The sequence below is a fragment of the Amphiprion ocellaris genome, chromosome 6, assembly GCF_022539595.1.
Source record: "Amphiprion ocellaris isolate individual 3 ecotype Okinawa chromosome 6, ASM2253959v1, whole genome shotgun sequence".
NCBI classification, from domain to species: Eukaryota; Metazoa; Chordata; class Actinopteri; family Pomacentridae; genus Amphiprion; species Amphiprion ocellaris.
In genome coordinates, this window is record NC_072771.1 from 13,167,135 (window position 1) to 13,194,250 (window position 27,116).

Here is a 27,116-nt window from a genome sequence, read left to right on the forward strand (position 1 = left end):
AAGATAAGAGTCTACCTATTGACTAGCGCTATTGTGGTGGTTGTATCAGGAGCCTTTTGTTGGCCAAGCGTAGAGAGCGGGAGGGAGTGTAGACCTGAATGAGAAAGGTTAGGTAGTAAGGAGCTGTTTTCATTGTAGTTTCGAATGCAAGTGTCAGAGTTTTGAATTTTATGCAGGCAGCAACTGGAAGCCAGTGAAGCGATCTGAACAGCGAGGTGACATGCTGTTTTTGGCTGGTTGAAGACCAGACGTGCTGCTGTTCACAAGAAAGTAGCTAAGATAGGTGAAAGTAGCTAAGATAGGTGGCCAGAGCTGTGGCTAACCTTATATTGCTAGCATATTGTAGTCTCTGGGGAAAATGTAGGCGTATGAGGGAAAAAAGCAAAGAAATAAAAGCACATCGCACCATGATGCCAAACACAATGGTGGAGAAGAAACCCCCGATGAATCCCTCCCACGTCTTCTTAGGTGACAGCTGCAACAGCAAAAATCAAAGGATTAATATGTCACCAAGTAAAGCACAACATAAAAATACTCATGAGGAGAACAATCTTCATCGGGAAATAATTCTCCAGAAAGCTTGCATCTAATGTTTAAGCAGCGACTGAGAATGATTCTAACAACCAACCTTGATGAGTGGAGTTCGGCCAAAGAAGAACCCAAACATGTAGGCCATAATGTCATTACAGATCACACAGGAAATGGGCACAATGAACCTATGTGGACAAAGAAGAGCTTACATATTAACTGTCTGCATTCGCTTAAGTACTGCAATTGGATTATAGTGAGACAATTACCAGAGAAGAGAAGCCCTGTTTCTGCCTCTTATGTTCAGCTGGACCGTATGAAAGGAGCTGAAGAGATCTTTACTCACCAGATCATCCCCTCAAACAGGTTGTGAATGATGAGGTGGGACTGAGTCACTACGATCAGCAGAGTCACATGGGTCCACCCAAACTGTGGAGACAGCACAAGATCAGCTACATGTCTACATTAGGACATGTCTACATTCAAAGTTTACTATTTACAATAATAATAACTTGTCACTCTAAATATTACCTGACAGACTAAGAATGTATGTGTTGGCATTTATTTTTCCCCAAGAAAAAAAGTGATTTGCACCAACTTCCTACAATTCATGACCTAATCTCTTGGTGAAGAAACCGTCATTTGTGAATCACAAAAATGTTCCAGAGTGTCTCCATAACACTAGAAAATCACTGACTGAAAGAGATTACTCTGACAAGCAGTACTGCTGCTTTTTTCCGTGTGACATTACTGAGTCCTGACCAATGAGTGAGCTAATGTTAGGTGACTAGTTTGACATTTTGGTAACTGTACAATTCTATTTTAGGCAATTTAAAGTTTTTAAAAGATGATTGGAGCTAATGGGGCAAGCAGGTTCATTCAACTTATGCTAGCATACATGTTCCTATTGTAGCTTCTGTTTTCAGTCAGGCTTCCTGTTAGTCAAAGGATCGAGTTCAAAATCTGACTCCTGGTCTACAAAGCACTGAACAGTCTCGGACCAAAATACATCCTGAACTTACTATTTCCATATGAAGCATCCAGAGCCCTCAGGTCATCAGGGACAAATTTACTGTGTGTTCCCAGAGTCAGAACCAAAAAATAGTGAAGCAGCATTTAGCTATTTTGCTCCTCACCTGTGGAACAAACTTTCTAAGCACCTGAAGTCTGCTCAAACTGTGGGCTTTTTAAAATCAGGCCTGAAAACCATATTGTTTACTGCAACTTTCTCTTATATACTCAATCTATTTTCTTAACTTTTAATGTACTTTTACTGCTTAATTATGTTTTATTTCTGTGATTTTAATGTATGATTAATGTCTACCTTTAAGTCATTTTTATAATTAATTTTCAAGTTCTGTGCTGAATGTATTTCTTTGCCATTGTAAAGCACTTTGAATTGCCTTGTGTATGAATTGTGCTATACAAAAAATTTGCCTTGCCTTGCCTTGAGTCAGTTAAGATAAATGGTAAAATGGTTTCAAGCAGTGCACTGGGGGCAAAACTACATTCTATCTGAGAGGTCCATCAATATTTCCTGGTGATAACACTTTTGCCCAGTGATGGCCAGACAAATGCTGGATACAACTGAAACATGATCAGATAATAGCTTGATTAAATCTAGTGTGACAGGAAAATATGAGGATGTAAAAGGGGAAAGGTTTGTCTTTCACCTGGCAAAAAAAAAAACATATTTCCTGTCTTTTGTCTTCTTATTATGTAGGATGCATGCAGTGTGCCTTAGCCATAGAAATTATGTGATGTTTCAGGATTGGTTTGTGGTTATTATACCAAATACAGCTGGAGTGCCTATGCCAGACATTTCTATTAGAGCAATCTCTGGCCCACTTCTCCATTTACTTGAGGCCCTGTATTTTAGCAAGCCTCATCATTACCCAGCAGTCTCTTGAGGAAGGATTCCAGGAGGCGGCAGGGTGACACTTACCATGTAGAACTGGAGGCGGTAGTGTTTCTTCACCAAACTCAGCACAAACATGCAAAAGCCTGCAACAACAAAAGAAAATAACAACTGAAACAGCGAGCAGTGGCGCCGGTAAAGAGGAAGAGGTGAATTAATTCGGAATCCAGGTCATCTTTGGTCAAAATGACTAAATTTAGCTTGACCTATTTTAAACAAAGGCCAATTTAATGTGCTGTGAGTAGCTCAGGGTTGAAATTTTTCCCATGGCTGAGGTGAGGAGAGGACAGTGTAAAGGAGACAATATCTCTGACAGAAATACAAGTCACATGTACTAAAAGGCCCAGCTTCCTGGACTCTTCAAACAGACATTTATTCTTTGGCAAGTTAGATGTAACATGTATAACTTGACAGATCACCACGGAACTGTGCATTTCCTGTCACTTCAAAATATGACATCATCATCAGCCTTTCTGCTCACAGACTTGTAAGAAAGCTGAGCCCATCAGTTACACCTTGTATCTAGTAGGCAAGAGGTTGATGAAGAAAATAGCACACCTTTTGGTACTAGTGTCACATGCCACCCCATTCATTCCATTTCCCACGGCTATCCCCCCCAAATCTGTTATGTTTATCTGTTACTGTCTGTCAGACCCCCTGGCCTTTAACTTTTGGTGTCACACTTTCATTTGCATCTGTATGCCAGATCCTGTGATTGAATTGCTCTTTGTTCTTTTTGTCTTACCCTCTGTTACTGATAACCAGCTATACGCAAATTAACCACTATTCACCCTTGTGTTTACATACGGCCCCCTCCCTACCCTCTGATTCACTCTCTGACATCCCGATAAAAGGGGTACTCTCAAAATGCTCTGGGTCGGTTTACCTTCACAGACTCATGCTCTGTGTTGGTAAGCCCACCATATGCCGGAATACCAATAAACACCCCACTACAGCAAACTTTGCAGAACTAAGAGTGAAATTTCTTCAACAAGGTACAAACAGACAGGGTGCTTCCTTCCTCCCCACATCCTGTTTGGCATCAGCCAGAAGCTGCAGTAGAACTGTATAACTAACTGACAATTTGCAGCACAGGATGTGGGACTCACACCGTGACTGAAATAACCAACTTTGAACATAAGAATACATACAATTTGATATCACTGAGACTAATTATTGACTGGAATACTGGCATCTGCTGAGAGAAATATAACATATCCTGATGCAATCTCTTCTAATTTGATCAACTGAATCACTAGACAACATCTCGCCAGTGTCTAACAGCAGTTCAGTTAAATCTAATTAAATTCAATGATGTACATGGATATCAGGTTAACTAGCCAAAGCATCAGTTACAGTGTAATTTTGCTGTCTGCGTGCTACTGTTGTCTTTGCTACAAGAAACAACAACAACCCCCAGGCTAGCGATGTACACACTAAATATTTCAAGTTTTGTAGAGGATTTAAATCGAGCAAGAAAGGTTTTGTATTGAGATAGCTAAACTGTGTGGTTGGTTTCACTGAAGTGTGAGTCTCTTCTTACCATATTAGCTGTGTTTCCATGTAACTGCCAAGTGAATATGAAGAGAATATTTGAAATGTTGAAAAAGGGTAATTTGACTGAATTTGCCAAATGTTGTAATTTCAATTAACCTTTTTTGATGCGATAATTAAAAATATGCATGAAATGCATTACAGAAACACAGCTATTGTTAGAAGTGTAATGGAGGAACTTTAGCAGACCAAATGGGAGAGGATTTAAAGGAATTTCCACACTAAGAAAAAATAAATTTCTTTCATTAGCTAGACACATTTAGAATAAAAAGCCTGTCTTTAATAGAAGCCTGCTTTAAATAAAGGTCTGTTATCTTGTGTACTGTTTGGGGAAAAGTGCTACTCTAGTCACTACTAAATGACCTGAATTTTTGTTATCCACTGGCATTAACAATATACAGTGATATCGGTCTCAACTGAGTTGTAATTGCAATAAGTTTTCCAGTTAAATTAATACACCAACATGGAGACAGACCTTTTTTTTCAGTATGACTCTCAGTGTTTGTACCTGTGAGGTAGAGGGCAAAGGAGATAAAACGGTGGTATTTGCTGAGGATGCGAAGGGGCTCCTCTCTTTGCACCAGTGTGAAGAAGTAGTCTGTCACAGTCTCACCGTAGAAGAAGTAGTTCACACACAGCAGGAAGTACCTGCAGGGTTAGAGCAAATGTACACATCTCACAGTGTTGTGACAGCAGCCAATCAGATTCTGAATTCAATATGCCTGTAGAAAAACCACCAAGGCTGAGACCTTCAGTCCATGGAGTGAATAAACTTAGCTCATTGGCTGACTTTCCCCATGAAAGAAAACATGAAGCAAAATGTTTTGTTCATCCTAACTGACAACTTTATCAGTTTTTTCAGGAACATGGCATAGTGAATATCAGGGCTCTGTTATCTACAATACTACACTGGACACCACTACTGCTATAATTAAACAGCACCTTTGATTTATACTATTTCTGCCATTATTTGGTGATTGGCTTAATAATCTAGGAGGTACTCAAGATTTAAAAACACACCAGAAAACAAACCTCAGGACATCTGCAACAAAATGAAACATGAGACAACACAATAAGGAATAAGCCAAGAGTGATATTTACTACGTTAATGACACCTCCATAAAATGTGTGATTCCTTATGTTTGTTCTTTTCCTCACCAGCTCAACGTCCTGAACCAGGGCAGGTGGTAGGAGTGGTACACACTGTAGCCAATGGTGATGATTTCTTGGAAGCACTTGATCTGAACACAGAGGACCTGCACAGAGACGCACTGTGTTACCAGGGGAAGGAAATACTGGAGCACTACAACTCAGTGAGCATGACCTACAGCATGGTGTCCCACTGACACAAAATGGATGACAGGCCTATTTTCAGGGAATTCCCAGATGAGCAGAGCAGCGATCCTGCATGTTATTAGAGAGCCCGGATCCCCATTAATCCATGAGATTAGGTTTTTCGTTTGTGTGTCAAAGTTGAACTGAACATACCGCATAGAGCAACCTGAACTCACTGAGAAAATGAATTGTGCTGCACCTTAACCCTCTGAACCCCAATTAGTATCTGACTGTTTTAAGTTCCTGTCATACTTGCTTTCACTGTGGTTTCATTTTTTACTGCAGTACAAAATCCTGCACCTCAACAGAAACAGAACAACCATGACTAAAATTAGAGAGAATTCAAAGATGTTATTTGTGCTGTCCAACACATGGAAATCAAAATATAAAACACTTTCAAAGTGCCCACAGATGTTAACAATACTGGAAAAATGGGGGCTGCACATGTTATAGATGGGCTATTTACCTGCAAACTCGTGTTTTTCTCACTGCTCTGTATTTAACTCTAGAAAGATCTTTCACCATGTTGAATGTATCTTCCAGTAACTTGCTCCTCTGTGTACTGTTTTGGAGTCATGCTGCATATAATTAGTTAATTTGATTTCCCTCTCAATCTCTCTTGCCATTTCCTTCTTGCTCTGTGCAAACACGCCTGCAGTTCACCAGAAAAGTCCCTGAAATTTTATCACATGACCGCTGGTCGTAGTTGAATGACTCATGATATCTCAGTTGTGCAGAGATGCACAGATATTTTTGCTTTCAACAGGATCTGGTGTAAATTGTTCCTTTGACAGGACACCTATAACAAAGTGATTTTGATAAAATGTCATGAATTCAACCTTAGATTTCATTGATTCACACATTCAAGGCCTTTTGGAAAGTTGAAAATCTGATAATTCTTTTTGTTTTTAGTGTCTAACTCTGGCAAATGTTGGTAATTTATGCTTATTTTGTCTGTTGTTTCAAACCTGCCTGCAGATTTTGGCTTTCACAGGCTTAAAATACAGAAATATGTTAAAATAGAAAATAGCTCAGACCTTTTAATGTTCATGATTTTCAGCACCATCAGTTCTACATCTACTTACAATCATCATAAGCACCATGGGGCCCAGGTAGATGATGAAGAAGAAGAAGGAGATCATGGCTAGTGTGAGGATGCCTCGTACCCACCAGTTCTTCCATCTGAACAAAACATACAAACACTTCTTTCAGCTCAAAGATGAATAAAATACAGAAGTTAACAAACAAATCAAACACTTCACTTTAATAATGGATGGGCAACAATAAATAGGATGCTTCAAATAAAAAATATTAATAGGCTTCCAGGAGCACAATATATCACATCTGTTATGTCCATACTATATATCTGAGCAACTATGTGACTCCTTATGTGTATTGTGATTCCTTTGTGTTACTGTGTTAATATGTTTTCCATGACTGCAGCATCCAAAACAATAGTGTAATCATGGTCATATGCACAAATCCAATCCAATCCAATCCACCTTTATTTATATAGCACTTATAACAACCAAAGTTGTTTTGTTTTGTTGAACCAAAGTGCTGTACATCCAGAACAAAGCAAATAAAATCAGGAATACACAATAGAAGCACTAAAAACAAATAAAATATGAAAATACACGATAAAAACACTAAAAACACATAAAATCTGAGATACACAATAAAGGCACTAAAAACAAATGAAATCACAAAATAAAAGGCACTAAAAACAAAGAAAATCAGAAATACACAATAAAGGCACTAAAAACAAACAAAATCAGTGTCTCATTCTGGATGGAAAGCCAGGGAATAAAAGTGTGTTTTAAGATGGGTCTTAAAAATGGACAGGGAAGGGACCTGTGTAAGGTGCAAAGGCAATCTGTTCCACAACATTGTTCCACAACATAGGGGCAACCACAGAGAAGGCTCTGTCCCCTCTGAGCTTCCGCTTAGACTTGGGCGTATACAGGAGCAGCTGATCAGCTGACCTGAGAGACCGGGCAAGAGTATAAGGGTAAAGCAGCTCAGAGAGGTATGGCGGGGCAAGACCATTTAAAGATTTAAAAACAAATTAAAGAATTTTAAAACAGACTCTAAAGTGCACAGGCAGCCAGTGGCGAGAGGCCAGAAGAGGTGCGATGTGTTCTCTTCTCCGTGCTCCAGTTAGAAGGCGTGCAGCGGCATTCTGAACCAGCTGGAGACGTGAGAGAGAAGACTGGCTGACCCCAACATAAAGAGTATTACAATAATCCAGCCGAGATGAAATAAAGGCATGGACTACTGTCTGAAGGTGCTGCCTAGAGAGGAGAGATTTCACCTTTGCCAACCATGCTTTCTAAGAATGGATCCCAGAGGAAGTAAGTATAATGAAAAAAGCAAGGGTCCTAAAATTGAGCCCTGTGGGACCCCACATGACAGGGAAGCAGGGGCGGATTCAAAACCCTCAAGGCTTACACTAAAGCTTCTATCTGCTAGATAGGATCTGAACCATTCCAAAGCAGTGCCACAAATGCCCACTTGATGCTGCAACTGAGAAATTAAGATGTGGTGGTCCACTGTGTCGAAAGCAGCGGTAAGATCAAGCAGGACAACAATCACATAATCACCAGAATCACATGCCAAGAGGATGCCATTAAAAACCCTTAACAATGCCGACTCTGTGCTGTGAAGGGTTTTGAATCCAGACTGAAAAACCTCCAGGATGTCATGCTTGTCCAGGAAAGATTGCACCTGACCAAAAACTATTTTCTCCAGAATTTTTGACATAAATGGCAGTTTAGAAATAAGCCTGAAGTTTGATAACACAGTAGGATCAAGATCAGGTTTCTTAATCAAAGGTTGCACTACTGCATGCTTAAAATTTGCAGGAACCACACTGGAAGACAGGCTGTTGTTAGTAATAGCAAAGCCCACTGCCTTAAACTAGAGAAAACCTCTTTAAAGAATCGAGGCGGGACATAACGGGAGGAACCTGAAGGCTTAGTATGGCGAACCACATCCTCTAAAAAGAACAGGGTCACCGGCTCAAACTGATTGAAAACAGCAGAACAGGAATGGCAGAACAGAGGACAGAAGCAGAGTGGTCAAGGACAGGAGCTAAGATGAGAGCCCTTGTCGTGGCCACCTTATCAATAAAAAAGTGTAAGAAGTTGTGACACATTTCAGAAGAGGCTTCCAAACAGGCAGCCTTAGGAGCATTTGGAACAGAGTCAATGGTCTTAAATAACACACGTGGGTTATGATGGTTCAGCATAATAATATTTGAAAAATGTTCACTTTTAGCCTCTTTGACAGTGTTCTGGTAATGACGCCAGCAGTTTCTTAAGATTTGAGAAGACACGTGCAACTTATCCTTCTTCCATCTGCATTCAGCTTTGTGGCACTCCTGTCTGACAGCACGGGTCTTGTCATTGAACCAGAGCTCGGGTTTAGCTTTACGCCGTCTTGTTTTTAATGGAGCCACAGAGTCAAGGATGGTTTGACAGGTGGACTGAAACTAGGAACTAAGTTTCTCTGTATCACCAGAAATTGAGTCAGGAGGGACACAGGACTTTGCAAAAGCAGCGGAAAACTGACCAGCAGTGGATGGATTAAAAATTCAACAGCACCGAGCAGGAATGCAGGTTTGAACAGCAGTACATGGAAAAACAGCTTCAAACAATACTGGCAGATGATCAGAAAACACAGTGTCACAGACCTCCAGATTAATCACTGACAAACTGTAGGAAAGAACCAAATCTAATGTGTGTCCATGCTCGTGTGTAGGACCAGACACGGACTGCACCAGATTAAAAGAGTCAATTATGCTGAGGAAGTCTTTCACCAGTGGCTTGTCAGGACAACACAAATGCAAGTTGAAATCTCCAACAATGAGGACATGATCATAATTCGGCATAATTCCAGTTAAAAAAATCAGAAAAGTCCTTTACAAAGTCCTTATTGTATTTGGGGGGTCGGTAGATGACAGCGCAGAGCACTGGGTTAGAGTGACCCACCTCAAAGAAAGTCAGTTCAAAGCTGGAGAAGGAAAACAAGAAATCAAGTTTGATATTAACAGTTTTCTGCCATGACTGCATATCCTACAGTTCAGTGATTCATCTGTTGTTCAATGAAAGCTACGTGTGAGGAGGAATATCTTGTATGAATCATGACATCTCCCCTTGTGTAGGATAGCTGATAATGTAGTACAGTAAAAACATGGCCTTCTGGTTTAGGTTAACAGGTTTAAATAGAGCATGTAGTAACTCAGAACACAGAGCACTTTCTTAGATACTGGATGTCTATAAAAAGGACTGAGAACTTTCAGGCCATAAAGACTCATCTTTACAGCCACACTTTAAAACATAATGTAAGCATACAGCTTTATTACTGTATATAAAACTCCAGCACTGAGCATACCTTGAGGAGAGTCCCGACAGGGCCTTGTTCAGAACCTCGGGGGTGTCATCAGCAGGAACCGGCACCTCTGGGACTCCAGAGTCCACCTTGGACTCGTTGTCTGACACCCCATCTTTGTCCACCTTCAGCTCACTGTCTGAACCCTGATAAAGACACAGAGAAGACATAAGACACTGACATCCAGCAGAGATATGATTCTGTAGCAGTGGGAGAACAGGTGTGACCAGAATTACATGAAACATTTTTTTCTCTTTCAATTTAATGACTAATGGGATTTTGTTGTAGTTTCATCATAGATCCAGGTTGAACGCAGCCGTCTTCCCCTCCTCTTTCTGAGCTATCCAAAAATATGACATATGCCTGTGCTTACATATTTCCAGGGGCAGAGAGCCAGCACAGCTAAAGGAATGTAAATGATGTCACAGTGTGAACAGTGAAACTACAAGCAAACAGTATTTACATGACAACCAGCCTCGAAGCTATATCACATGATATGGTATCTAGGTTAGATTGCTTTAGGTGTCTGTTGCCCTTTACAGCTCAAAAACGCACAACTCTTCTTGCACCGTTTCCCCCAGCGCTTTATTGCAAATACAGCTGCTTGCAGAAAAAAAGCTGGTTTGGGTGAGAAATTTCCACTACATATATTTTTGTTGCACGAAGAGACGGTAACATAATTTTGATTCTTGGTATGTCATGTACATACTGAAGAATTGACAATAAAGCTGACTTTGATTATTTCACTTCGCTTCATTTGGAACTGAACTTAGTACAGTAATTTAATCATGACACCTTCAATTAAGGGCTGCACAGTGGCGTAGTGGTTAGCACTTTCGCCTTGCATCTAGAAGATCCCTAGTTCGCGTCCTGGCCTTCCCAGGATCTTTCTGCATGGAGTTTGCATGTTCTCCCTGTGCATGCGTGGGTTTTCTCCGGGTACTCCGGCTTCCTCCCACAGTCCAAAAATATGCTGAGGTTAATTGATGATTCTAAATTGTCCGTAGGTGTGAATGTGAGTGTGACTGTTTGTCTGTATATGTGGCCCTGCGACAGACTGGCGACCTGTCCAGGGTGTTCCCTGCCTTCACCCCAAGTCAACTGGGATAGGCTCCAGCCCCCTGTGACCCTAATGAGGATCAAGCGGTATATAGATAATGGATGGATGGATGGACCTTCAATTAAAACAGTGTCACTACAGCAAGAGAAATGACAACTAATGCAGAATGTAAGAGCAACCCAGGCCTACAATGTGTCTTTAAGCCTTTAAATGCAGTGTCACTTGGAGCATATCAGTCTACCATTATGATATATGTGAGCGCCATACTCATCTCAGAATACAATCTTACACTGTAAGTACTTCAAATTACTTTTGTCTGGTTTTGCTAATGCTACAATTAGACTGCAATTATTAGCTTTGTGTGTATCAACACTGCAAAAATACAGTAGTTTCTGAACTTAATAAATGGTGCTACTCAATAAAAACAACATAATAAACTACTGTTTGAATTATAATTTCTGTTTAATAAAATAAATAAAAATAGATGATATTCAAAAATTATACCAAAAATGCAACTAAATGACAAACCTAAAATGACAATAGAAGCTACTTAAATTTTTTAAAAGTCCTGTCATATAAAAGTAAAACAGCTTTTCATTTAAAAAAAAGTTTAATAATGAACCAAACTGACAGAAATCATGGGCTCTGTAAACCTAACAGGTGTTTTTAGTGCTGCCTTTTTCCTGTGGCTGAAAATGTGTGAAAGCTACACCAGCTTCTTTCAGGTCACCACACTCTGAGTAATTAAGTGCTAAAATAGCGCCCCCTTAAAGATCCCCTCCAATGAAAATCAATGTTTTACCTTGTTAACGTGTCTATGTTTTTTTTTCATGCTGAAACACACATTATGAGCCAAATACTGTGTACTGATGACAGTCTCAAAACAGATTCAGCAAGCCAGGGTTTCATATGTAACAAAACTATGAACCAAATCCTGCAGGACTTCAGTCGGACTTTCTGTATCATAGCTCTTCCTTCGAAAAGTTTCTTCAGTTTCTGGTTTGAACATGTAGCTGAGCTAGAGCGCTTCAGCTGTAGTGAGTGTGGAGGAGTGGATCAAAAGAAAGGAGTGGACTTCAGTAATTGCACATTCTAGAGAAAGCCATGTTGCTACATCTAAGGCATTATCGGACATAATTTTCATGGAAAATAATCAACATACAACACTTAACACATGTATTTAACCACCATCCAGTGTAAGGTGTTTGCCATCGCTGCCCTAAATTAACAGTGTTGCTGATTACCAAAATATTTTTTAATGTTTCTGTAATGGTTAATCTGCCAGCATGTGCAAGCTCTTGAATCAAAATATATCTTTAATGTTAAATATAATTATTGTTGTGTTCCATGAATTTTCAAATGTACAGTTTTACAAAAAAGCAGAAAAAAATAGTAAAGCACATTATTATTATTATTATTTTTGATAGAGATGCCAAATTACAGTTTGCTCTCATTCTTGAACAGAAAAAATTGCTCTAGTGGTTGTATGTTGTTCTTGATTAATTTCTAACTTCTCAGAGAATTCCAATGTGCTGGCGCAAATTTGGGTATAAAAATGTGAATTCAGTTTGAAATTCTTCACTCCTGTTCAAAATGGTGAAGTGCAGGGAACTCACTAAGAAAGACAGTCTGAATTAAAGCACTTCATGATGCTGGATGGTCTTTGAGACAAATAGGGAAGACATAACGTGTTCTCACAGTGTGGTCAAGTATGTCTTGGACTCAACTGCAGAGACTGGTACTTAGGAAACGTGCCAAGGAAGAGGCTGAAAACAAAAGGTAACTGAAGCAAGATGTCAGACACTTCAAGATCTGACCTACTAGAGACAGAAGGAAGACCACTGCTGATCTTCAGGCAGAGATGAATGCTTCCAGATCAGAATCTGAGAAAGTGTCCAGAATGCCCATAAACAGACGACTGAAGGAACAAGGCTTAAAGGAAAGATTAGCTGCTAAGAAAACATTATTGCGGCTGGCAAACATCCAAAAATGCCTAAAATTTGCCAGGGAGCACAAACACTGGACTGTAGATGACTGGAAAAAGGTACTCTGGATGGACAAGTCCAAGTTTGAACTCTTCGGTCGTCATCGTCGTGTCCATGTCCATAGAAAAGCTGGAGAACGTTTTAATGCCAGATGCATTGCACTGCAGTGAAGTATGAGGTTCCATTTGTGGAAACAGCATGGGCAAATTAGTTCAAATGGATGGTATAGTGAACAAGAAGGTCTACCACAACATCTTGGTGCATCATGAAATCCCTTCTGGATTGAACCTGATTGGTCATGGGTTCATATACCAAGAAGACAATGACATACTTCAAAGCTGTGCAGAGACTACTGGACCAAGAAAAAGGAATCTGGAGTTATAGAACTGATGGACTGACCAAGTCAAAGTCCAGACTAGAATCCTGTTGAACAAATCTGACATTTATTGAATACAAAAATGGGTCACACAAAAGTTTCATCCAAAGTAAGTCTCTGGGAATGATGAAAAGTACATTAAAAAACAATGGCAGTGAGAACACAAGCTGTTATCAGGTCCAAAAGACGTTGTATAAAATATTAAGATTTTTGGTTAATACAAGTGAATAAGGACTATTCAATTGTTGCAGTTTGTTATTTGCCTAATAAATAACAATGCCTAGTTTGAAACAAGTTTTTGACAGATTTCTAAAATATTTGTTAAGCACTGTATATATCTCTAATACATGGAGAGAAGTGTGAGATATAAGCTGACCATTCGTTAAACCCTGCCTCCATTTGTTACTGATGCTACACTTGTAAAGCTTTTCAGTCTTTACCATAGTTGAGGCTCTGGATTTAATACCAGAAGGTCAGAGATTCAAGCCCCTACACCGTCAAACTGCCACTGTTGGACCCTTGAGTGACGCCTTAACTGTATCTGTTGTAGAGGCATCTTATCATGAATGAGCCTAGCTGGGATATGTGCAAAGACAATTTAATGTTGCTGTAACGCATTCTTTGACAAATAAAGGCTGCTGCTGCTTCTTTTACAGATTTAACACTCATAAGGTATCTCTTACTTCTAGTCAACAGCTGCTGGTTTTGCTGGATGAAATGACAAATGTAAATGGCAGATTCTATAAGCTAACACTAGCTCCAGAGCTAGCTGAAAACTGTGTCTCTATGAGACTTTTTCATGCTTACAATTGATTTGTTTTAAAACAACAAATGCATAAAGGGTCTTAAATGTGTACTTTGATAGCAACATATCTTATATTACATATGATATAATGTAATATAAGACCGAGGCTAAAGTTGCAAGTCCCAAGAAAAACGTCTTTATTTTCATCCAGTTGCTGATCCAAGGTGGTGTAGCAGCATTAGAAGCAGCATCGTTGCTTTTGGGACTTTGCTCTAGCATCACAGTCAAATATGAAAATGCCATCATGTTTTTATGTAGCTAAAATCTGAAACAACTGAACTTTGAGGATGAGGAGTGGCTTAGGGAAACTATCTCAAGCAACAATAAAGATTAAGACAGAGCAGCTAACTTTTGCCCCAATTCTTCTTCTTGGTTCCCATGCAGAAGATGTGTTGATCCTGAATATTCACTTTTCTTACATAACCTGTAATACCAGTAATAATGTAGTTAATAAAATAACAAGCCCCTTTGCTTTGGTAGTAAATCTAGGTTACTACTGTAAGTGGCAAGTTATAACATTTGTGAAACAGAAGAACCAAATACAGTTTTGTTCCTACACTGTTGTGTGATTACAAAATAGACTCCACTAACTAAAATCTTCAAATACTAAGTACTGCTCCTATTCCCACTTCATGCAAACGACTTCAACATGAGGAAAAATCCAAAGATGGGCACAACTGTTGTACATAGCTTGCTACACTGTGATTGGTCAGTCTCTCTTCTGGGGAGGGACTTAAGGTGAACAAGTGCAATCTGTATTTCCACAGAGATATGAAGGAAATCGCTAATCAGTCAAAATAACTAAAACACCTGTGGTCCGTGGATGAGTGCTGCTTTACAGCCTCATGAGCCACTTAATTAAAAATGCATATAAGTTCTGTGCACAGTAACTGATATGTAGTCAGACAAATAGTGATTTATTGCTGAACAAACAACATCAGATTCATCATATTGGATCTGGACTAACTGTATTAGGCAAACAGGAGCAGGACTGCGTCAGCAGGGTTGTGTGTGGGAGGCTAAATGCTGCGCCAAATCATCTCCATCCATATTGTTGATTTCTCAGAACCATCTGTTCTTTAATGGAAGCCTACTTAAACCACACTGATCTCTGCCGCTCCATGGTAACAATAGTGAACATGATGGCTGTTTTCAGACGGTGGCAGTTACATGCTGTTAGAGCTCCTCTGAGGTTTCTTCAGGTCAGCTTGTCCTTTTGCTTTTTACCCCCCCACTGACCTCTCTGGTGCTGGTGACCAAATTAGGCTCGGACTCTGTCACCTCACATTTATGCAGCAGATGGTGGACTTGCTGTTTTGTGACACCCACTCAGTCTCACACTTTGGCTTTATAACTGCAACCATACTGCAGCTGGATATTTTCTGTATTAATAATATAGCTTTGCTGTTTTTTGCCTCAGTGCGAGGTCATTTCATATGTCTTCTGACTTTACTTTGCAATCTCATATCATTTTGTGCTCCTCCTTCATGTCCGTTCCTTAACTAGGTTAACGGTATATTATACAAAACTGCTGTCACCCACAGAGCCTCACCTATTAAAATGTGTTACGGATTAGCTTGATGGTAACACTGTATTATAATATAAACAGCAGTATTTTAACAGTTAATATTTTATGTCCCCTACCGTCATCCTAAATCACCTGGGATAGACTCCATTCCCCCTGCGACCTTAATGAGGATTAAGCGGTGTATAGATAATGGATGGATGGATGATTGTTACATTAGAATGACACATTGTAATTGCATACTACTGGATACCAAATTATTCAGTTGCAACACAAAGCTATTTGTTTTATCATACTAGCCAAAAACAACATATTTATATTAAAAATATATAATACTGCTCCACAGAGGTGGGTAATGTGATGATGTTATATGATTATTATATATATTTTGAAGGTTCCGTTGCTGGGCTGCAAAGTGGCTTGGTGGTTAGCACTTTGGCCTTCCTGCTAGAAGATCGCCGGTTGCTGAAGGATCCCCCTGGATGCGTTCTCGCTGCTAACCAGCTGGCAGCAGCGTGCTTAATTTTGTGCTCCTCTACCTGCAGGCCAGGCTGGTCAGGTCACTGTCATGTCCTTGATCCCATTCAGCTGCTTCTCCAGTGAGTCTCATCCTGTGGCTGAACTCCAATTGAACCATCTTGGACTGCAGCTGGTGACAGTAGTCCTTGTTCTGCTCACTGAGAGACCTACTGGGAGCTGGAGGGCCACTCCAACCAGAACTAAACTGGTTCATGTGCTGCTACAGCAATCTCACCGAGGCTGCAGAGCAGAACGAGGATTCTGTAATGTCTGACTGCCAACTACATCTGCTAGCTGTGATTCAAGACAATGGATTTGTAGTTTGTCCACGGGGTCAAAGACTCACTAGAGCGGCAGCTAAATGGCATGGAAGAGCGACAAACAGCAATCTTGCAGCATATTCTATCAACGGAAGACAGCATGGTCAATACAGAATAATGGAGAGAGGACTAACATCCTGAAAGAAGCATCAAAGTGTTGGACATACAAATCACTGCATCTAGTGCATCTAGAGTATGTGTATATGAACAAAAACAGGATGCAGAGCTTTGTGAGGTGGCCTTTAGCCTTGAGTTGAATTAATAAGTTTTTTATCCAGGCAACTAGATGCATTAGGAGTCAACAGATTATTGGTTTGGCTGATTATCCAATTAAAGGAGAAATTTTAACCTGCGTTATTTTGGATGTGATAAAATTTTGATACCAATATTTTTGATTTTAACAGCAAATATATATTTCCGCTATTGGTATAATAATAAATAATAATTGGCATTTATATCCGCCCTGAAAAAAACATATTGATCGACCTCTAATATATACAACTAATCATGTGACTACATGGAAATCTGCAAGAAATATGGTTCAGATCCTTGATTGCAATTCTGTTTCAAAAGACTGTCACACAATCTGTCAGCCAGATCACCCACTAACACTGCCAAGTGACAAATAGCTATAAAATGAGAAAGGGTTCCCATTGCAACAGTGAACAGAAATTCCCTGCCACACAATTGAGCTGATTTTGTAGAGAGACTGAATGTGTAGGTTGAAAATCACATTTTAACAGCTGTAACATTCACTGTTTCTTCACCAGCGTTCAAAACCCAACCAAAGCAGTGATTCCCTGAGCTGTTGCCCCGTCTCTAAGCATTAACTCAGCCAAGCAAAACTGTATTTCCCAAGATGGGCAAAATTTCATTAACATTCGTTCAAATGATATGACACACTTTTATGCAATAGAATGCACTGTCACATAGATGTCAAACTCCACTCACTGGATACAGAGGTGTGCATAAAAACACACATAGACACATACAGGCCAATTCTCCGTCTGCTGGTTTCTATGGAGACAATATCCGTCATTCAGGATGCTTGAGTTAAAAATAGGCGCTCCTTTCACATCAACACTCCTCCCCTTTCTGGTTGTCTTGTACAGGCAATAGTGCCTCAGTGTTTGTTTTTTCTTAAATCTCAAATTTATTTGAGAAATCTATGTGTCTGAGCTGTGAAAAGCTATTTTCACTGGGAGTTTACAGCTATTAGATGCAGTGAAGTGATTCCTTCAGACGCAATACAGAAACCAATCTGGGAGGCTTGTGATCTTGTTTTCAGCCGTGTCGTGCTGTGAGTTCATCAAACCCAAATATCTTAGAGCAACTGTTTGGAAATGTTTGGAATAGCCAAAGACCACATGTGTGTTCAGATGGCCTACATGGTTTAGAATGAGTCTACTGATATCGCCTTGGAGAAAGCCATTTGTCTTTAAATAGAAAAGTACAGTCTGATAATGCACCATGCAATAACAGCTAAAGTCTCTGAGGCATATTTAATGGATACGTAGCTCGTACAAAGAGTGATTCATTCATAAATTAGTGAACTGAATTTCACCTGATTCTCATTCATGCAAAACACCACAAAAATGTACCTTGTATGAACTAATGACATCCAATAAACCTGTCATTGAATTCAAAGCTGTTCATATAATACATAATAAAATTCTTTTATTTCACATGACCACGATGTCACCAGGTTTGAACCCACGAGCAACTAACTGCAGTAATAAATGTCCCTGTTCAGATGATTGTGTGACATTGTTTATGGTCTTCACTCACCTTAAAGGCATGATAGTTTGCATGAATTGTGCTTGTTACTGTTGTATGACTCTAACTTAATGTTCTTTTAAATCAGGATGTTTAAACCAGGACTTACCAGACCACATTTTGCATTAGCCTGCTATCAATTCCACGTGTAAATTATTCAGTCTTGACATTAGGGGTGCAATGAATAAGCAATGTAGTCAGCGTATGTTGACTAAGATTGAGGTCCAAAACACTTGCCAATAAATGTAACTGTCAATTAGTTGGTGACATCAACACGTGCGTTTGTGTCCTCTTGGAATGTTCTGACATTAAAAGGTGTCACTACCTGTTGTGAGTAACAGCCAGATGTGAGTCATGTGACTGTAAACACTTTACAGCACAGAAAGTCTGCCATCTGTCCTGGATTACATAAAAACATGCAACACCTTCTCACAGTCAGAGGACATATGCTGCAAGTAGACCAGTTTTACTGCTGATCTCAGCACAGAAGAACTGAAGTAACAATGACGGACCAAAATAATAACGTTGGTCTTTATTACTCCACCAAGGAACGCGGCGGAGTTATGTGACGATCAGCGTTTGTTTGTCTGTCCATCTGTTATTCTGTCTGTGTGCAACATTACTCAAAAATGGATGGATTTGAATGAAATTTTCAGGGAAGGTCAGAAATGACACAAGGACCACCTCATTAGATTTTGGCAGTGATGCGGCTTATAGTCTGGATTCTCGGATTTGTTTCGTTATCCGTACATAACGTACACATGCATAACACATGTCTGTGCTCAGTGCAAGGTCATTTTGTTTGTGGGTACATCTATATTAAATGGCCACATTCTATAGTGCCGTGATTTCTGATCATCAGTAACTAATAAACAAATGCTGCATTTGAAAAAAAAAATGCTGTATTTCTGACAATGCTATATGGGGGAATGAACAGCCTTGGCAGAGTACTGCACTCTCTGAGTGTTTTTCTTGTTTGTATTATAACAAAGTTTGGAACTAGATATTGCCGTGTTGCAGCAGAAATTAATGTCTGTGAAATCACACTCTAGCTTCATGATGAGTACAAGTTTCTCTCCTGTTCGGAAGCAGATGACCTGTTGAACTGATGTTAAGAAGAAGTATCTTACATTGACAAGAAGCAGCAACAAAACAGCTGAGACAAACTACCAACATGCAAGTACCAGCTGACAGTTGTGAGAACATTAATGTAACACTAATGCAACACAGGTGATGAGGATGTAATGTTACTTTGAGTCAGATAACATTCATATTGCTGTCAGAAGGAATGAGTAAGTTCTAGGCTTAAGAACTGCACTCCATTTACATCATCCTATACATGTTCGCTAAAGAACTATCACTCCATTAGCAGCTTCTGTGCTAACACACAGTGAACTGTAACTATGGTAACATACATAAAGATGTAGCCTAAAAATGCTTAGAAGTTCTAAAAATTAAAAACACACTAGCTCAACTAAAATGTCATTGACAGACTAAATTTAAACAAACAAAAATCAAATGACTGAACACACATTTTTTAATGAAACTAAGCAACTAAAACAACATGAGACACCAAAAATAATTATAAAAAGTAAAGATTTATTACAAAAACACACAAGCATCTTTACTGATTTTACTTTGAGTTAGCACATATCTATAACAACCCTAAGCTAAGTTTAAAAGCTGATTTTGTGAATAAAGGCCACAAAGTTTAGGCAAAATCTGATTGATTGATTGATTGATTGATTGATTATTTGCTTCAATAAGTGATCACTGTTAAAATAGTGAGTCGGAGTCCTACTCGACTTGTAACATTCAAGTGTCCGCATTTGAGCTGTACTTGAAAATCTACTGTCATATGAAGGTAAAAATACCGGATGGGTATTGTGTATTGATAGATACTATAAATATAATAAACCAAATAATTATGATTATTAAAAAAAAATGTTGAAAAATGAATGAACTTTTACTTAAAAATGACAAAATAAGCATAAAAACTCCCTCAATGTTACCTAAATAGCACTTTATCCAATACTGTTTATTAACGGTAATTAACTGATTGCATAACCTAATGGTCATATATAGGACTCAAAAGGCAAGCTCATAAAGTAGGCTGCTCTGAAATACATCACGACCGAGAAATTAATAAAATAAAAGTCATAGTACTTTGTGGGATTCCCTGCTAAATCGACTTGCCCCATGTGGTTTGATGTCAGGACTAATGGCTCCACTACTTTCCCATCTGCTTTAATGTGTTCTCCAATTCTCTGTAATCATCTCGTCCTAGATTCATCCCACATCCATCACGGTTCACCACGTCCCTTTCCCAGTTACACATCTTTCAACACCCATGTTGACAACACAGAGCATTTATGTGCCTGCAGTTTGAATCCAACTCCACATTGATTCTAACATCTGGCCACACAGCAGCAGCGGATGCTGTTGCAGCAGTGAGAGCAGCAGAGCTAATGCTGCTACAGGGACCATGTCAGGCTAACAGTAAACAAGCTAAAGTAAACAGCTAACTTTAGCTAACGCTGCTGCTAAAGCAAACATTTAGAAGGAAAACAGTCTAAACAGGTCGTTACAAGAGACGACATGCAGAGCTTCGCCAATGAAAGGTCTCTGTGAAAGGTTGTAAGTAGCTAGCTGAAGAACGTCTCACCAAATATAGGTTTAATATCTCACAATTTACAGTTGCAGTGCTTGACATCAAATAAAAACGCCGGTAGAAATATAATTAAAAAGGTTTTGTTACACAAGAACAGTCATTCTTTACATCGGCATATGTAAGATGAAAAATGCAGAAGTAGTTTCGATAGCATTTTTACTTTTGCATTTGGGTCGCTGTTGTTTTCGAAACCAACGCTCACGCAGGAAGACCGCAAGTCACTTCAGCCAATCATGTCTAAAATAGGAGCAGTTTGGCGGATGATTTGTATGGCGTGTTCCTGTGGTTTGGACGAGCTTTTAAATTACAGCCATCAGTCCTCTAAGTAGGCGACTGTGCCCCGGAAAACTACATTACATTATTAACTGACTCTGACAAGACTTTTGTCCTGCCACACAAACCGCGGGATAAAACACTGTGACTGTGGAGCAGCTAGCTGCTAGCTAACGTTAGCCTCGCAGTAAATGGCAGGACTGAGTCGTGGCTAACGTTACCTTGTCCTCTGACGGCTGCTGCTGGAGCGGCTCGGTGTCTCGGGCTCCACGGTGTCTCAGCTCCGTCATCTTAGCGGGTCGTAGCCGAACGACAACAGCGAAGGTGCGGAGGATCCGACACACAAACTCCTTTTTTGGACTGACAGATCTTCTGCTGAGCTACCAGCTAGATTTCACCAGTAACACTTTTCTGTCGAAGAACCCGATCGATAACAAACCTACAGCAATAACACGTAAACACAACCTCTGGTTTTCAAAATAAAGGCCTCGTTGAGCTGATACAAGCAACATAATGCTGCCAGACTCCAAATCTAAAACAACCTTGTTTAAGAGGTAGTCCAAATAGTAATATAAACTATTAAATTATTGATAGATTGTTTGCAAAAAAAAAGATTGATGTCATCCTTTAATTTCGATTGTGCAGAGTGCAGGTACAAAGCTATTAAATGCAGTTAGCATCTAACTTAGAAATTTAAAAGAGCAAAGTTATTTACAGATGTGTGTAGGTAAAAGTATACACTACTGCTTAAATTATACAGTTGTACATTTAATGTATTAGATATGTTATACACAGAGAGAAGAGAAGCACTGGAAAGAGGACGGTATATGTTTTATTTTATTTTATTTTATTGTTTTGTTTGTTTTTGCAGGGACAGTGCACAATGAATGAATGAATGAATGAATGAATGAATGTTTCTTTATTTCGGACATGGGAGAAAACAGCCACAAAAATAGCTGAAACTCTGAGGTAAATTTATGTGATCAGTTTACATCATAGACTGTCTATGGCCCATATATACGCTGGCCATTCGGACCATAGACATATACACTATGTCTATGGCCGTTTCTCAATTCTAAGTACGCAAGTCCGTACTCGCGTACTTGGCGAGAACGGACTTGCGAGTCGTTCTCGCAAGTCCGTACTTGCGAGAACGCATCGAGGCTAAAGTGCAGTTGGAACACCAGCGTACTTGATGACGTCACCGCCTCGGTTCATCCATAGACAGTCTATGGGTTCATCTGTTCCGGTTATTTTTTACCGTGAAAAACAACGAAATGGAACAGATATAATGACACAGCCTTGCGTGTTCACGTTTTAATATTAAAACAGTTACTGTGTATATATATATTCAGGTTTGTGAGATCGTTATACATCTTTTTTTTTAATGTTTTACAGCCGCTGAGCTGTAGTTTGTGATGAACTGAACCGTCTCATTCTCAGTTCTATCAGTGGATCCACAAAAACTTTTCATAAACTGATTGCTGAAAAAATATTAAACTTTCACGAGGACATGTCATAAAGAGGGATGGATGGTTTACAGTTTTATTATTAACATTAATACAATACATTAGTCTACATTCTACATCCAGAGCTGCTGTTTGTCCTCCATCATCTAGATGTTTATAGTTTATTATTAGTTATTAATAAATACATTAGTCTACATTCTACATCCAGAGGTTTATAGTCTGACAGATACTTTAATGTGATCACCAGGACTTCTGGATGCTGAACATCATCACTGATTAATGAGAGAATATTTCATGTCAACTACTGTACTCAGAACCTGAATACAGGTGAGCTCCTACAGGTGAGCTCCTACAGGTGAGCTCTTCTTCTGCCTGTCAGGTAATAAGATAGAAACCTTCTCAAACATCAGCAGCATCTGATCAGACAGGTCTGATTAGAGCAACATTTACTTATGGCTTCAACAATTCAATTCAATTTTTGAACACAGTTGAGTAATATTTAATTGCAAAATGGTTAAATACATTTAACCATTTTCTATCCTTCAGTGTCCACGAACAGCATCCTGCTGGTCCAGATGCTGAAGATGGAGCTGCTGATGTTCTGTTGTGGAGTCTCCCAGCAGTCAGTGAGGATCTGGGTTTCTTCAAATGCCCCTGGAATAAAATTTTGCTTAAATGTTATTTTTTAATGCACAGTAACAGTCAGAAGAATAGAACATAGTTTTACTACAGGTAATGAAGACAAAATAATCATTCAGAAGAACACAGTCAGTGATCGAGTAAAACATTAAAAATATTATGTTATGAATTATTTACTTTAACTTCTTTCAAGCCCATTTTTCTCTGAACAATAAAAAAAATACACCATGAGGTCAAAGTGTTTCATAAACCATCATTTTTGTCCAGACCTGTTTCATGAGTTTATTATTTAGAATAATTTTGTTAAACCACGGTTCAAAAGCAATGTCTGATTTTCATTGGTTAATTTTCATAGAATTTTTATTTACTATTACTTTTGTCAGATTCAAATGATTTCTGTGACCATTATGGGTTTTTCTTTCATTAACCGAGGGGTACCAACAATTTTGTCCACGTGTGTATCTATGTACACACAAAGTTATTGGGGGAAGTTTTTTGTCCTCCGAAGGGGGGCCCGACAAGAAAAAATTCAGCTTAAAACTCTCTGGTACGAAAATGTATAGTCTAAACACAGTTTAACTTATATTGAGAGGTAAATTAGATTTTTTTTTTTAAAGAAAAGAAACACCACACAGAGTGACACAGAGAAAACTGATTAAATCAGTTACATCTCCTTTGTAACACAAACATATTTTCATTATTTGATGTGTAAAGTACACATTTTTTTGCTCTACAATCTATTTTTTTCTGTTTTTGTTGCTGTTCAGATGTTTGTGAGATGTCTTTTAAGCTTTTTTTTTTTAATTAGCATTTCAAATTTGTGCTTTTATTTTTAAGGTATGATCACCCGGTGTTTAGTTGTACTCTGTCTCACTTGACGTTACCAGCTGAGTCCTCTGATGTCATGGAGGGGTGTGGGCTATATTCAAGAAAAACACTCTGGAGTGCTGCTACTGTAGATTTTTTCTAAAAGACCTATAACTATATATGTATAGCCATTTTTTATTATTACTGTTTTAGTTATTAATAACTAAATCATTCGGGTAGATAACAGTGGATGTGTAGGGACTGTAAGGTCCCTACTGAGGTTTTTATACGAGGTCATAGATTCTATCTCAAGTGATACCTTTTCATACTTCAATTTTAGGATTGCTCTTGATGCTTGTCATATCTTATGTTATACAGTCATTCATCACTCACTCTCATTGTGTTTAACAACTTAACTTCACAACAGAAAGGCTTCCTTTTCAGGTATAGAGAATTCAGAGTTCGAAATTGTGCCATGTATACATTTCATCATTCCAGAAAGAGCACATTATTATCTTAGAAGGCCTTTTAATTAGACAAGTGCACATACAGCATTTATAGTTTCATTTCGCTAAAGTCAGGCTGTCAAGCGTCCCTGAAGACAGGAACACTTGATTGTAGAGTGTGGATCCGGCCTCTGAAATGATCTGTAATTTGCACCTTTAACGCCAAGTGGCAGCAAATGCTCACTACAATAGCAGCTCGTGTGTGTGTGTGTGTGTGTGTGTGTGTGTGTGTGTGTGTGTGTGTGTGTGTGTGTGTGTGTGTGTGTGTGTGTGTGTGTGTGTGTGTGTGTGTGTGTCAGCTCTGTGGCCTGACAGCAGCCAGCACTTATAAATACTTAATGGCCTACCGCTGTCGCAGTAGAAGTGAAAGGGTGAGCAGCATTGCAGCCCAAATACAACAGTTCAATGAGATCTGACGCCACTCTGGAGAGCGTTCACTTTCTCCAGAGCTGGAGGTGAATGAGCATTAATAAGGCTGTGAAACAGAGCAGGATTATTCAGGATCATCAGAGTGAAGCAGTTTACATTTGTATGCATCACTCAGATGACAGTCTCCAAATCCTGAGACTAATCCAAAGGTTTACTAATCATTCTTTTGGTGTCTCTACTGCACTGAACTGCAGGACTTTCACTGATTGTTGCTCTCAGTTTTACCAGTGGTTTGCAGTGACCACATGAATGAATGAATGAATTATGGCAGGTCTTTGTATTACCATACAGAAGAGATTAAATCCAGTGATGTTTACATTACAGATTCCTGATAAACAGAGGAGCTAAAGTTGTCAGTTTGCAGTGTTCTGCCTCTGTTCATACTCCAGTTATGTTTCGACTTCAGGCATGCCCAGCTTATTTTTTATCATCTAATTAATCCTTTTAAGTCCTCTTTACATGAGTCTCTTTATATTAATTTGGGTTCCTTTTATATCATGTCTTATTTCTTTAATGTCTACTGTCTGACTTGCCTGGTTGTTGACAGGTTCTTTGTAAATATCTGGCATAAGTTCACAGTCACACATCAGCCATCACTGCATAATGTATCACATTAATGATGGATAACATTTATTTTTCCTATTAATTTGACTGGTGTTGTTGGGATTCATTACCTGAGAAGAAGAGAAACTATTGTCAGTATTTAATAAAATATTAACCACTGACGAACCTTGATGTTGATGCCTGCAAGTCCTCATTAAAATCTTGTTTTATTCTTTTGTCATTTTTAGTCAAAAGGCATTTGGCTCTTTAATAACGGCCTTTGCTATATTTCAGATCATGTTTAAAAGGTTTCATCTGTTGCTTTTTATAATTACTTTTGCTGATGATGTATTTGATGCATTACTTCAATAAATGTATTATTTATTTTGCATATTATATAGACATCGCAAAATCGAAAGAAACATGTGCTTTGAAATAAACATATAATGTGAAATTTATTGTTTTTGTTGAAGGAATTCATACAAAAAGGAATTGAGTCATTACCTAGCAATTCCCTTAAAGCAAGAACCAGAAGGAAACTGCTTCAGAAAATTATTATGACACTAAACACTAGCATATCCACCCACCCAAAGATTAGGACTGCAGTGGTTTTCACTCTATTCTGTGGGGGGCACTTCATCCTTGCTGCAGTGCGATGACTGTACATGTTCAGTGTTACTGTGTTCAGTCTGGTCACGCTGTATCTGTCCCATCCTGTGGTACACAGTCAGTCGGCGGTTTCTGCTCGCCTACGTGGGCTCTGTGTGTCAGGAAGCCCAAATTTTGGCTGGGGCTCCTCAGCAGCTTCTCCAGAACTGCAGGGCTCTGGGACATCTGCAATGCAGAAGTCTATATATAGCAATGGAGTTAGAGGGGGAGAGAGAGAGGGAGAGAGACATAGACGGACAGAGAGACAGAAGGATGAATAGAGATGGGGCAAGCACAAGACGGAGGGAAACAATGAATGAAAAGAATGATCCTTGAACTGAAACTGAGCTCATAGAAAACACTCAGCTGTTCTGTTATGTTAAACTTTCACCTCCACGTTTTATTAAAGGTAAATTCCTATCTGTGCAAACTCCCACATCAACCACTCAGGATGTCAGCACTCAAGATGACAAGGACACTGAGCAGTGTTTCACCACGATCTCTCAGTGTAACTCACTGAAAGAGGAAACGTAATTACATGCTTGTGGTCCTCCTGCAACAGGAACAGGGCAGGCTGCTTCCTAAATGCTGAGGTTCAGTATTTATTGCTTTATCTCAAAGGGTCTCAGGAGGGCAGTGGAGGAGGAGGAGAAGGAGGAGGAGAGTGGGTCAATTATGTATGCACCTCCACAACAACAGAATCTGCTGACAGCAGAGCTCAGCACACAGCAGCAGCACGGCCAAATCAAGGACGACTCCACAGTCCTGCCATCAGCCTGCAGGCCTGCAGAGCTGCTGAGGGATTGATCAGAATGTTGAATTTTCAATAAATCTGCCCTCTGACACGCTCCCTGTCTGACTCCCCTCCACAGAGGTCCATGCTGAGTCATAACTCTAGTTGTGCCACTGAGAGAGATGAGCATCAATCATAGGGGCTGAGGAAGGTAGCTTAACTCCACAGAGTGGTTTCTTTTAAAGAAGTGTTACATAGTAAGGTTTATACAAGCACTGTACTGCTGCTGTCTTTGGTAAAACGTT

At 39.3% G+C, this 27,116-nt stretch overlaps 1 protein-coding gene across 1 annotated transcript in view; it reads right to left on the reverse strand.

Moving 5' to 3' along the window:
- cds2 (CDP-diacylglycerol synthase (phosphatidate cytidylyltransferase) 2) overlaps nucleotides 1-21,470 on the reverse strand; it is a 29,563-nt gene extending 8,093 nt beyond the window's left edge. The window contains exons 1-9 of the mRNA XM_023298474.3: nucleotides 21,259-21,470; nucleotides 9,731-9,873; nucleotides 6,421-6,517; nucleotides 5,159-5,256; nucleotides 4,509-4,648; nucleotides 2,474-2,532; nucleotides 875-957; nucleotides 629-716; nucleotides 407-475 (exon numbers count right to left, since the gene is read on the reverse strand). Of these exons, the coding sequence (XP_023154242.2) occupies nucleotides 407-475; nucleotides 629-716; nucleotides 875-957; nucleotides 2,474-2,532; nucleotides 4,509-4,648; nucleotides 5,159-5,256; nucleotides 6,421-6,517; nucleotides 9,731-9,873; nucleotides 21,259-21,327 (846 nt within the window). The 5' untranslated portion in view covers nucleotides 21,328-21,470. The remainder of the gene's footprint in view (nucleotides 1-406; nucleotides 476-628; nucleotides 717-874; nucleotides 958-2,473; nucleotides 2,533-4,508; nucleotides 4,649-5,158; nucleotides 5,257-6,420; nucleotides 6,518-9,730; nucleotides 9,874-21,258) is intronic.
- Nucleotides 21,471-27,116: the final 5,646 nt, after the last annotated feature.